Genomic DNA, 13,758 nt, shown 5'->3' with positions numbered 1-13,758 from the left:
TAGAATGTGTGGTGATATTTCGCTACTTAATTTGTTTTTGCTAGCTTGAGCATGCTAAGATGCATTCCTTGTCTCATTGCTGAGCAACACTTAAACGTGTTTTATGCATGTTACGAAGAGGTTTTCTTGCACTTTTAAAAAGTGAGGTTTTTTCCTGAACGGCCAGTATCCAAGAGAATATTTTTTGATCTTGTCTTTGAACAAATTCATGTAAATCTGATTTATATTCAGGTGGTTGTGTTGTCTGAAACGTAAGGATATGCTAAGTTTGGGGCTGATCTTTGTATATTTTTTAAGAATGGAATACGATTACACTGAAATATGTAAAATGTTATAGTTATTGAAGATTCTTATTGCGTTGTGTCACCCCTTTGTATCTGTTATTCCCAAATAAACTCTTCTGGTCAGCGCAAACGTAGTTGCTTGATTATGGTCAGGGTATGTTGAGACCAAAGCACACCATAAATTATCATATTGTTTCACAAAGCACCCGATTATGTTTCAGACCGTTTAACAAAATATCACGAAGCATAGTTCTCTACTTGTTGATATGTAGTAGAGGAAATAATGTAGACCAGAGATACCTGCTCATTCATTGATGGTATTATTTAACTCTTCCGTCCTAATGAGCAGTCTCTCTGTGAGGGTATGGAACCACTTAGTGATCTCCGAGTAACCTATGTGCATTCGAATCTGATAAGCCACGCCGCTTTTGATTTTCGATTTTCGTTTGTTTTCTTTTCAATGGAACTCTGGCAAATGGATACCTTTGACGGAAATGAAAGGAACAAACATAATGTTTATACCGCTTCTGTAATACAGAGTTCATTGGTTTCGTTAACATGAGTGCATTAATTTAATTTGTTGATCATCCAAATGGCTCAAATAGATGGATAGCCATTTCAGAAGAGTACAATATTAATCACAGTGTCATTATATTAAATTTGTGTAATTAGCAAACACAAACCTTAACTAATGGTCAAACATAGATTTAGCATTACGTGTTAAAGATTCCTTTGGTCAGGCGTGGGAAAAAGAATACTTGGGCCAGGAAAGGAATACTTGGGCCAGGCGTGTGGAAAGGAATACTTGGGCCAGGCGTGTGGAAAGGAATACTTGGGCCAGGCGAGTGGAAAGGATTACTTGGGCCAGGCGTGTGGAAAGGAAAACTTGGGCCAGGCGTAAGAAAAGGAATACTTGGGCCAGGCGTGTGGAAAGGAATACTTGGGTCAGGCGTGTGAAAAGGAATACTTGGGTAAGGCATGTGGAAAGGAATACTTGGATCAGGCGTGTGAAGAGGAATACTTGGGTCAGGGGTGTGAAAAGGAATACTTGGGTCAGGCGTGTAAAAAGGAATGAATTCTTAGTGTCAGAGGTGTGAAAAGTGATACTTCGGTCAGGCGTGTGAAATGTTATATTTATGTCCGTCGTGTGGAGAGGAATACTAGGGCTCGGGCATGTATAAGGGAATTTTTAGGATCATGTTTGGATAAATAAGTACTAGGTGACAGGGGTGCGTAAACAGTACTGCAGGTCGACATCTAACCAGCCATTGCCAGGGCATGGCATCAGCTGTGGTGTCGTCTGCTGTTAAAGTCGAAGCTCAAGTAGGAGGAACGAAAACTGGATTCAGAAACATTACAAAAGAACCAATTGATTTGATCGAATATATGGTATGTATTGTACTCTTTATGTTTTTGCGATTGAGTTTCCAGCTAGTTTACCTGTATATATGTGTGTATGTTGTGTTCCCGCCGGTCAGAGATGTTGAGAGATTTGGCCAGTTAATTTTCTTTATTTTGAAGTATCTGCAAAAAACATTTTTGTTGTGTCACATATCGAGATACGATCAACACTACAGTAATGATAGAAATGAGGTGGTGGCTATATGTGTGTAAGCGTCAGATTCATTAGATTCTAGAAATTTAGTTAAATTTAAAAAAAAAACACAAATAAATATCTCTCTCATTTTCAACAGCTTAAAAATCGCATTTTAGCAGACTACTTTTCATGAATAGTTTTTAGAGTTAGGATTGTTAAATGTCAAACATAATGAGGTCAACAAATAACTGGCGCTATTTAAATGCATTAAATGTCACTCTGTTAAATATATTCATGCTAAGTATATCTTTATTGTTATCTATTGTTTCGCGACCTCGGTTAACATTTTTGAGGCGCTGTAAGTCATTAGTTGGGACAACACTAATTTACTGCCAGGCAAATACTTACTAATGGGTGGCCATAAAACACCACACTCCTAGCGTGGGTGCCAACATTAGCACGAAAGACCGTTAGATGGTAAATATATATTGGAAATATATTTCGGCAACACGTATATAATACAAAATTTATTGGCCTAAGCATTCCAGTGCGTACAATGAATTACGAATACGTTAATGATGTTAACACAAATGCATATATAATGTTTTCTTTCTTTAAAACAGCATTACCTCAACGAGCAATAAACATATATTCAAAATTGTTCTAAGACCTACTGAGATGACAGTAGGCTTCAAGTTATACGACCTATAGTGGTAACAGTATGTTGTCCAACGAGAAGGTAGTAGTTTCTAGTTTTCCAATAACTGTGTTTCAGTTTATTAGCAGTCAGCCGTTATTAACTTTATTAAGTTGAAACGGTAAATATGAAAAGCGGCTTCCACAGCTTATGGGTAGTTTACACACTAAAATATAGACCGCTATTTTTAAAGATAGTTAGCATGTACTTACGCAAAGTAAATGGTCGTGTACACACTTACAATCTTTAACCATGCATTACGTAATGTTCAAATCGCTGTTTAATTGGTCATAATTATTGTATGAATCAACAACACAGTGGTCTCTCAGATAAAAGTCGTAACATTAAACATGTAGTTCGGCGGATATGCTGGCGCTCCGCTTCTTCAGGCTACATATTCACGAAGAAATTACTTAATAAATTAATACACACTTGACGTTAAAACTTGTTTCACTTCCGTCGTTCATGAAACATAACTTTTTTTCGTCCAATTCGGTAAAGTATGTTAGAAGTTATGACAACAATTAGCATCACTATCGGTTGTATTTATATAATCAATTATATCATGGACATATGAAAGGTTTACGGCACCATTTTGAAAGAGTTGTTAATACATTGCATTTTAATGCTACATGTAGAATACATAGAAATAAGCTTCTGCAGCACACATGTTCAGTAGGTGTTTCCGTAGTCGTCATTTATACTTTATTTTGTCTAAAGGTGTCTTACTTTCTCGGTCAAGTTTCCATAGCAACAACTTCGGAAAGTGTAAAATTGAAAATAAGCGATGGAAATAAAATGACCAAAAACTTAGTTTAAGCTACAATCAGATATGAGTTACTTGCTCAGTTTCACCTGTATGACCGTACGGTAATTTTTATTTATCAACTGTTTTGTTTTTATAAAACAGGTCTCCATAGAAACAATTATTGAGAATCACATACGTTTTAAAGTTCTTTATTGAGATGCAAGTGTATGATTACTTTTGATACCTTATTTTGAACATAACTATTAAAAACACAACGTTCTGAAATACATTCACAGACAGAATATAATACATATCAAAATTTATAATGAAAGATATGCGTCGGTATATGTTGCTATGTCAACCAATTGCAAAATACAGAAACTGTTTTGTCTTCTCATAAACGATCCAATATGGAATGCTATTTTAAAAGTAAGAAACATTTTTAAAGGAAAAACCCTTTAGCAACCATATAATTCCTCCATAGTAAACAATTAATAATAATAAAATGGGTACATTTCAAGCACCTACATATGTGATATTTGTGCACATTGTGCTCAAAGTTACTACAGAAAACCCATCTTCATGCACTCAATATTTATTTTAAAACATTTTAAAAGGTACACATCAAACTATGCACTCAGTGACACGATGCTGAGTTCCTTTGATTGTAGACGTTTTTGTTGCAACAATTTTTATTTTTATTAAGTTCCTATGTAAATGTTTGACCCATGACAAAATGTAATATATATTTTTATATCTTTTGAAAATGTGTCAAAAGTAGATAAATAAATGAGCAAGAGCTCACAAATAATGAGATAGTGAGTCTTTGCAAAATGTAATAGCCTTGAAGTATTGCAATTTTCACATGGAATTCAATCGAAATAAAAGTGCAATAGTTTCCTTTATTAGTAATGTATTTTCGGTCATTAATTTTACGGCAAATGAGCCTTCCAGAGATTTAGCAAGAAATTCGAAAGAAGGAATATGTATGCTTGTTCAAATGAAATGACATCGTGGGTTCTTTCGAAAGGTCAAAGGTATTCATCAGTATTAAAAACACTTACGGCTGTTTTTGACCAGAAGTCTTATTTCTGTTTCAGCTCACCTATGTAATTGTACCAACATGCGTCCATTTGTGCAGTTGAATAATTCGGTTGGTCAATTTCAACTGTCATCAACCATTCGATAAATATTTAGTTGTTCCTTTAACCACTACTATCCGATTAGCCGTGGAATGCTGCTATTGTTATAAAATCCTTCATATGGAAGCACTCATGGGGACAAGCAGGGAAATGAGTAACAATTGAACATAGAATCTGATACTGCAATATTAAATGGATATAAATGACCATTGTGTCTTGAAATATTATGAAGATACATAAATCAAACATGTAATTACTTGGCCTGCATTCGTTCTAATCGCTCATCACTGTAAAAGTCTCAAACATTTAAGTTTTAAATGCTTCTTCAGACCTTGTCATTTAAATGGCATGGTAAAGTTGATGGATAATTGTAGTTTGCGATTATATTAAATGTTCTTATATCATAATCTAGTGGTCAGTGGTTCGTGTCCAACACTCGGCCCATCTTTTTGTACAGGTATGCTTTTACTCTATGAAACCCATTTTATATATGCACAAGCTGTTACATACTATTACTTGATGTTAAGAGAGGAGGGGGGGGGGGGGGTGTAGATAAAGAAATCTACAACTAGAATGTTATTTCTTTGTTTGAAACCAAATGCGTGTAAATAACTGATGTTTCGATATGTTAATAGCGCATAGTCTGCCAAATTAAAAAAAAATAATCCCACACATTTTTAAACCAATATCTCCAAAATTGGCATAGCAATTGAAAAAGAATTGGAGATTTCCACTGCTTAAAGTGGCGGCTCGTTGGCGATAATGTTTTTTTCGACAGGTTAGTGAAACGATCACTTGACTTGCAAGGTGTTCGGAAAAACCCCATTCTGCGCTTTATTTTAAATGGGAAAAACTCAGCTGAGACAGAATGAGAGACGACATGATTGTGGCGTATATTCTTTAAAACATGTCAAATGCTGTATTATCGGTCACTTTCTATCTCGTATTGACAAGTATATCCTTGTTTTGAGGAAATACTGTGTTTGCCGAGTTTTTGACCACCTGGTGTCTGGTCCCTTTAAGGCGTACATCCATCAGCGTTCAATGGTACCAACAGCTAGTTATGCACCGTGCTGATGTACTAACAGTTAGTTCCTTTGAACTATGCACTTCTCGTTTTACATGATGGAGATATTGCTCCTTTTTATCGTTGTTTATGTTCATGACACTTGGGAAACCTTTGATTCTCTAATAAATCATTAATGGTCCGCCGAGGTTGAGTGTACATGAAAGAAGTGGTATTGTTTTGTTTGCAATACACATTCTTGCAGCAGCATTTAATGATTCGCATTTTTGTGAATGGACTGCTGTTTTGAGTAAAGAGCCAAGAGTTTAATACATACAAAATACAAAGAAAGCCATTCATCAGAAGTTATATTTTGTATTATATACACGATCTCTTATTGTCTAATTAATTGTTTTTTTCTTTTCATCCATTTTTTGTGTATCTGCGAATCCGGCCATTGACAAATTCTTTATTTTTGACCCATACGCATAATTATGTTTAATGTTGAAATATAGACGTTATGAAAATAAAATGGAGAATATCAATGCTTATATCCGAAACACCCTATATTCGATCACAACCTGTTTTCGACAAGTATATGTAAACACTTCGCTCGCGCGTGACTTATAGTTAAACACGCTCTGATTGTTTACCATAACAGCGGAGCTTTTGTTGTATTGGTTGTATTGAGGGGCAAGCACGTTGTATTGAGGCCAAATTGCTACATGTGGCAGTCGCCATATTGGATTCAGAAGTGCCAAGAATAGTTTTAAATAATACACACTTTTTTATATCTTAGTTATTATGAAAATGAAAATCCTTATGCGGTAGAAAAGGTTATTTCCTTACTTCGGAATGCGCGTACCGGGATTCGAACCTGCAACCCCTGTGACGGGGGCTTTTAACAATACGTAGGCCAGCGTGGGTAAAAGAACATATAGTATAACATGATTTGTTATATCAATGCAAATATGTTATTCTGTGATGTGTTTACATGATGATTATCGATTAATTTTGGATTAAACATTTTCCCAGTCAATCGTATGAACAGTTCCCATCGCGGAATTTTATTTTTATACGGCATTTATTTAATTTATAAATACGATTTTGATCACTTATTAAAACAGTTATTTCCTTTTTGTTAAGATAAACTTCTGATCAAGTGATAAAACAGTTATTTGATGGTAGCTCCCGAGGTTAGTCCCGTGTTGGTGAGAATCGCATCTGGACTGTTACCTAAATAACCATGAAATAGCGTTATATTGTTATAAAGCGAAATATACTAGCCTAGGTCAAAGCAGAATATCGTGGTACAAAAGAAGTATCTCATATTTACAAAAGAAAAAAAACTATACGAAATGAGTATCACAAATAGAAACAGCTAAACTTCTAGCCCATGTTATAGCTTTTGAAATATTTTGCTACAGTTTTTAGAATTGTGGCACTTCAAATAACTTCAGATATGTAAATGTTGCACTTTTTGCTCAGTCATATTAAATTAATTAAAAATGCTAAGCTATGTTTAAGCATATGTCAGAGTTCAATTTTGGCGATGTACAGAAAATAGAGAGGTTTCAGACCGCTAAAGTATAAAAATAGGTGGAAAAATAGACTGACTGAAATATAAACTGTTTTTCGTTCATTCGTCAGAATCGATCTACGTAAAAATAAAGAATAAAAAATTATCTTTTGCCATTTACCCCCAACAAAAAAATCCAAACATCAATACATATCGGGGTGCACATTGTTATAGTGTAGCTCTTTGTCTTCGATTGTTTATTCAGTTAACTGTGTTATAATAGATCAGTTCAAGAACACAAGTTGCATCATATTGTATTAAAGAAAGCTATTGTTTAAAGTGTCTTTTTCAATATATTGCTTTAAACCTACGTGATGTATGCCATCCTAGGCAATATAGCAGCAACATAATCTAACTTGCATTGTAAGCATATACTATTGAATATGCAATACATCAAAACAACAGCAGTATAGAATGAACACCTGACTACAGCATTGAATCCATACCCGTGTTAATGTAAGATAACAACAGTTTTCAATTACACTCCGAATACATACTGCTGTTTGTCCAAGTTAGCATTAAAAAGTTGAAATTCACAGGAAGGGGCCATACTTGTAATCATAATCTATTTAGACGTATTCTATGCAAAACTTCGAAACATGCTCTCATAAAGTTGTCGGAATGACTTCCATATAACAAGCATGTTTATGTATTAACACTGACGTGGGAAGAGTTGTCAGGATAATTTGATTAACGCCATTAATAATTACCAACAACCGACCTATGTTTAACAACCATGATTGTTATTGATGGCCAGAGAACAAACATAGGAAATCTGGCTTCATTTTGCCATGATGGCCATGGCGATTGAATAAGTGGATTAAAGCATACACATTGTAATTACACATAGTCAATCTTATTATTTCAGTCGATTAAATCGCATGACGGTAGATTGGGCACAAAGACGGAAATCTCGAATTTGGTAAAAAATATCATTATTCCATTTATAACAAATTGAATTTTGATAGCTTTGAATTAACACAAAAACAGGCATTTAGCAAAAGATGCCACATATAAATTATATTCAACTAGTCACGTAATAGAATGGTTTCATCCATCGGCTCTGATCATTTTGGGAAGGATAAAAGTCGAGTCTCTGAGCTTTACTGGGTGCCGAATCATTTCAACTGAAACAAGGTGTCGCACACAGAACGCAGTCGCCCCTCATTTTACCGGAGATGACCGTAGTGTAACGTTAACATGACTACCCTTTCCTCTCTTCTCTCGGTAGTGTAACGTTAACATGACTACCCTTTCCTCTCTTCTGTCGATAGTGTAACGTTAACATGACTACCCTTTCCTCGCTTCTCTCGGTAGTGTAACGTGAACATGACAACCTTTTCCTCTTTTCTCTCGATGGTGTAACGTGAACATGATTACCCTTTTTCTCTCTTCTCTCGGTATTGTTACGTTGACATAACTACCCTTTCCTCGCTTCTCTCGGTAGTATAACATTAACATGACTACCCTTTCCTCGCTTTTCTCGGTAGTGTAATATTAACATGATCACCCTATCCTCTCTTCTCCCGAAGGTGTAACGTTAACATGACAACCCATTCCTCTCTTCTCTCGATAGTGTAACGTTAACATGACAACCCTTTCCTCTCTTCTCTCGGTAGTGTAGCGTTAAAATGACAATCCTTTCCGCTCTTCTCTCGGTAGTTTTACGTTAACATGACTACCCTTTCCCCTCTTCTCTCGGAAGTGTTACGTCAACATGACCACCCTTTCCTCTCTACTCCCGATGGTGTAACGTTCACATGACAACCCTTTCCTCTGTTCTCTCGATAGTGTTAGGTTGACATAACTACCCTTTCCTCGCTTCTCCCTATGGTGTTACGTTAACATATCAACCCTTTCCTCTCTTCTCTCGGTAGTGTTACGTTAACATGACAACCTTTTCCTCTCTTCTCTCAATAGTGTTACGTTGACATAACTACCCTTTCCTCGCTTCTCCCTATGGTGTTACGTTAACATATCAACCCTTTCCTCTCTTCTCTCGGTAGTGTTACGTTAACATGACAACCTTTTCCTCTCTTTTCTAGATAGTGTTACGTTGACATAACTACCCTTTCCTCTCTTCTGCCGATGGTGTTACGTTATCATGACAACCCTTTCCTCTCTTCTATCGATAGTGTAACGTTGACATAACTACCACTTCCTCTCCTCTGCCGATGGTGTTACGTAAACATGACAACCCTTTCCCCTATTTTCTCGATGGTTTTGTAAGCATAACTACCATTTCCTTTCTTCTCCCGATGGTGTTACGTTAACATGACAACCCTTTCCGCTCTTCTCTCGGTAATGTAACGATGACATGACCACCTTTTCCTCTCTTCTCTCGGAAGTGTAACGTTAACATGACTACCCGTTCCTCTCTTCTCTCGATAGTGTAACGTTAACATAACTACGTGTTCCGCTCGTCTGTCCGTAGTGTAACGTTAACATGAGTACCCTTTCCTTTCTTCTCTCGGTAGTGCAACGTTAACATGACTACCCTTTCCTCTCTTCTCTTGGCAGTGTAACGTTAACATAACTACCCTTTCCTCTCTTCTATCGGTAGTGTAACGTTAACATGACAACCCTTTCCTTTCTTCTCCCGGAAGTGTAACGTTAACATTACTATCCTTTCCTCTCTTCTCTCGGTAGTGTAACGTTAACATGACTGCCCTTTCCTCTCTTCTCTCGCTATTGTTACGTTGACATAACTACCCTTTCCTCGCTTCTCTCGGTAGTGTTACGTGAACATGACAACCTTTTCCTCTCTTTTCTAGATAGTGTTACGTTGACATAACTACCCTTTCCTCTCTTCTGCCGATGGTGTTACGTTATCATGACAACCCTTTCCTCTCTTCTATCGATAGTGTAACGTTGACATAACTACCACTTCCTCTCCTCTGCCGATGGTGTTACGTAAACATGACAACCCTTTCCCCTATTTTCTCGATGGTTTTGTAAGCATAACTACCATTTCCTTTCTTCTCCCGATGGTGTTACGTTAACATGACAACCCTTTCCGCTCTTCTCTCGGTAATGTAACGATGACATGACCACCTTTTCCTCTCTTCTCTCGGAAGTGTAACGTTAACATGACTACCCGTTCCTCTCTTCTCTCGATAGTGTAACGTTAACATAACTACGTGTTCCGCTCGTCTGTCCGTAGTGTAACGTTAACATGAGTACCCTTTCCTTTCTTCTCTCGGTAGTGCAACGTTAACATGACTACCCTTTCCTCTCTTCTCTTGGTAGTGTAACGTTAACATAACTACCCTTTCCTCTCTTCTATCGGTAGTGTAACGTTAACATGACAACCCTTTCCTTTCTTCTCCCGGAAGTGTAACGTTAACATTACTATCCTTTCCTCTCTTCTCTCGGTAGTGTAACGTTAACATGACTGCCCTTTCCTCTCTTCTCTCGCTATTGTTACGTTGACATAACTACCCTTTCCTCGCTTCTCTCGGTAGTGTTACGTGAACATGACTACTCTTTCCTCGCTATTCTCGGTAGTGTAATGTTAACATGATCACCCTATCCTCTCTTCTCCCGATGGTGTAAAGTTAACATGACAACCCTTTTCTCTCTTCTCTCGATAGTGTAACGTTAACATGACAACCCTTTCCTCTCTTCTCTCGGTAGTGTTACGTTAACATGACAATCCTTTCCGCTCTTCTCTAGGTAGTTTTACGTTAAAATGACTACCCTTTCCCCTCTTCTCTCGGAAGTGTTACGTCAACATGACCACCCTTTCCTCTCTACCCCCGATGGTGTAACGTTCACATGACAATCCTTTCCTCTGTTCTCTCGATAGTGTTACGTTGACATAACTACCCTTTTCTCTCTTCTCTCGGTAGTGTTACGTTAACATGACAAACTTTTCCTCTCTTCTCTCGATAGTGTTACGTTGACATAACTACCCTTTCCTCTATTCTCCCGATGGTGTTACGTAAACATGACAACCTTTCCCCTCTTTTCTCGATGGTTTTGTTAACATAACTACCCTTCCATTTCTTCTCCCGATGGTATAACGTTAACATGACAACCCTTTCCGCTCTTCTCTCGGTAATGTAACGATAACATGACTACCCTTTCCTCTGTTCCCTTCGTAGTGTAACGTTAACATAACTACCCTTTCCTCTCTTCTCTCGGTAGTGTTACGTTAACATGACAACCTTTTCCTCTCTTCTATCGATAGTGTTACGTTGGCATAACTACCCTTTCCACTCTTCTCCCGATGGTGTTACGTAAACATGACAACCCTTTCCCCTATTTTCTCGATGGTTTTGTTAACATAACTACCCTTTCCTTTCTTCTCCCGATGGTGTAACGTTAACATGACAACCCTTTCCGCTCTTCTCTCGGTAATGTAACTACCCTTTCCTCTGTTCCCTTCGTAGTGTAACGTTAACATGACTACCCTTTCCTCTCTTCTTTCGATGGTGTAACGTTAACATGACTACCCTTTCCTCTCTTCTCTCGTGATCATAGAAGAACTCATTGCTTCGACAGTCGTGAAAATATGTTTTTCTATTACACTAATGAAATAAAATACGATCTTAGTCTTAACTGAAAATTAAAAATGTTGATATTCACTGCTATTCAATTAAGCTGTTTCCCGTATTGTTTAAAAAAAGTAACGGAGCGTTCACTGTGCCGGGTTGAATGTTTTGAAATGACGCCATGAAAACAACGTCACCATGTTATGCGAAAAGAAAATTTGTTGAAATTCAATGTAATATGAAATATTATTTTACTCATGATTAACGAAAATTTTATTTCCACGATTTCCTACGCCACTCGTGAAAATGCTGTTTTTTTGTGCCATCACTCGGTGAAATAAATTTCGATCTGAAATTCACTAAGTATCCTCGCATTTGGGTGAGCAACGACATGACGTCATCATACCCAATAACTAAATCCAAGTTGTATGAGTTGCTCATTGTGCTTTCTGCCGTAATTGTATAATGTGTAGAGTATGTTCGCGAGTCAAAATAAAATGACCCCTACTTTGATATACATGTAGTAGCATACATGTGTATGATGTGCTATTTCTGTTAAGTTGCTTGTGTTTGATATTCGGGAGTTTCTTTACCTTGACTGTCAGTTCAGGATTATCGTGCTTGTTATCTGCATAGTACGTAATTCAGAGAATGCTTTTTTTCCCCTTACTACCATTACTTGAGCTCTTTGTAATACCAATTGACAATTCGTACTTTTTTGTTAATTAGGCAACTCGGCATAAAATGAATGATTTCTGTTCTGCAACAGATGTAATAATTCTATGTCACTGGCATATAGCCGATACAGGGGATATGTCTCGGCTTTCTCGGAATGGTTAAGCTTAAATAGGCCACAACATAAACATATTATATTATTGGTAAATATGTTTTTAAGTTTGCTTACAATTATTAACTGATATTGCTTGACAAAGTTATATAAAAATGCACAACTTGATTATTTTGATGAAATGAATGTATTATGCCAGTGTGTCATCCTCATCGTTACTGGTCTGCCTCGAGCATGCACAATGTTTTGACTCTGTTTTGGTTTGTCAAACAGTATAGTGTTTAGTCCGATAATCGCGATACTTATTGAATTACAACTTCTTTACATCATTGTTTAACGCGTGTGTGATACCGTTTCCATGAATATGTTAGAGGGTATTATAATTGTATTCAGGCACAACATGCATGCGCACAGTGAGCAACGCGTGACAGATCTGCATTTGATTTCTAAATAAAGAATACAAATTAATTCTATATGTGGTTTGTTTGGCTCGTGGCTTTAACGTTTATTCGGCCATCACCTTGAAAGCAGTGGATGTCCAATTGATAAAACTGCCAACGGTAGTTCAGTTAGTGGTAAGGATGTTCGCTTTTCACCCCAAGATCCTCATGGCCTTTCAGATTGGACAACCGTATTAATTTTAACTAGCATTAACGGACTGAAGTTCTTGTTTAGTTCGTCTTTGTCCAAATTTGGTTAATGACCTGGTATCATTAAGCCTGATGTACGTAAAGCTAAATGCCATGGTTGTTCATGTACACGAGCACATTGAACAGATCTGTCTTTAAATTATGAACAACCTTATAAAAATACTCAAAGAATGATTCAGCATTAAAATTCGAGCATAAATGTTAACCATGACATTTAAGCAAATAATATAAAATGCTTCAAAATTCCCATAAATAAGGTCTTGATACTGTTATATTTATTATGATATAAATGCATATGACCTTATATATGTATATTGGAGACTGTTCATGTAAAACAACCACATGTTACTCTGCACGTGTGTGTGTGTCTCTCTCTCTCTCTTCCTCTTTCGCTCTCTCTCTGGCACGGCGTGGCTTGGTACGGCGTGGCTTTTTTACATTCCATTAAGCATAACATAAATACTACCATAATAAACACCAGATTTCTTCATGAACGTAGGTTTTATAACGCACGTGTTACTCGTTATAATCATGGGTAATCATACTTGTCATGACGCTCATGTTTTATTTATTCAATGTACGCAATGATGTTTCTTTATCAATCTGAAAATTGAAAAAAGTTGGCACAAAAAATAAAGAGTTACAAGTCCGTATTGATGTGGGCCTCGTCAGTTCCTCTTTCAATTTGATTTGAGCCTCTAGCCCACGAGGCGTTATAAATGGCATCATGAAATACAAACCAGTTGACGCGCATTGATCATGGTCGGCCTCCACCGGGGCTGACCCTTTTTTCTCTTCTAGGTCGTCTAGCGTTTAAAAATAAATCATAACT

General features: G+C 37.0%; 1 protein-coding gene across 1 annotated transcript in view; it reads left to right on the top strand.

Moving 5' to 3' along the window:
* The first annotated feature begins 1,304 nt into the window (after window positions 1-1,304).
* LOC128211633 (prolyl endopeptidase FAP-like) overlaps window positions 1,305-13,758 on the top strand; it is a 169,606-nt gene continuing 157,152 nt past the window's right edge. Inside the window, exon 1 of the mRNA XM_052916621.1 lies at window positions 1,305-1,673. Within this exon, the coding sequence (XP_052772581.1) occupies window positions 1,563-1,673 (111 nt within the window). The 5' untranslated portion in view covers window positions 1,305-1,562. The remainder of the gene's footprint in view (window positions 1,674-13,758) is intronic.

Source organism: Mya arenaria, chromosome 12 (assembly GCF_026914265.1).
Source record: "Mya arenaria isolate MELC-2E11 chromosome 12, ASM2691426v1".
NCBI classification, from domain to species: Eukaryota; Metazoa; Mollusca; class Bivalvia; order Myida; family Myidae; genus Mya; species Mya arenaria.
The sequence above is the reverse complement of the archived record's forward strand: the minus strand, read 5'-3'. Positions and strand labels throughout refer to the sequence as shown.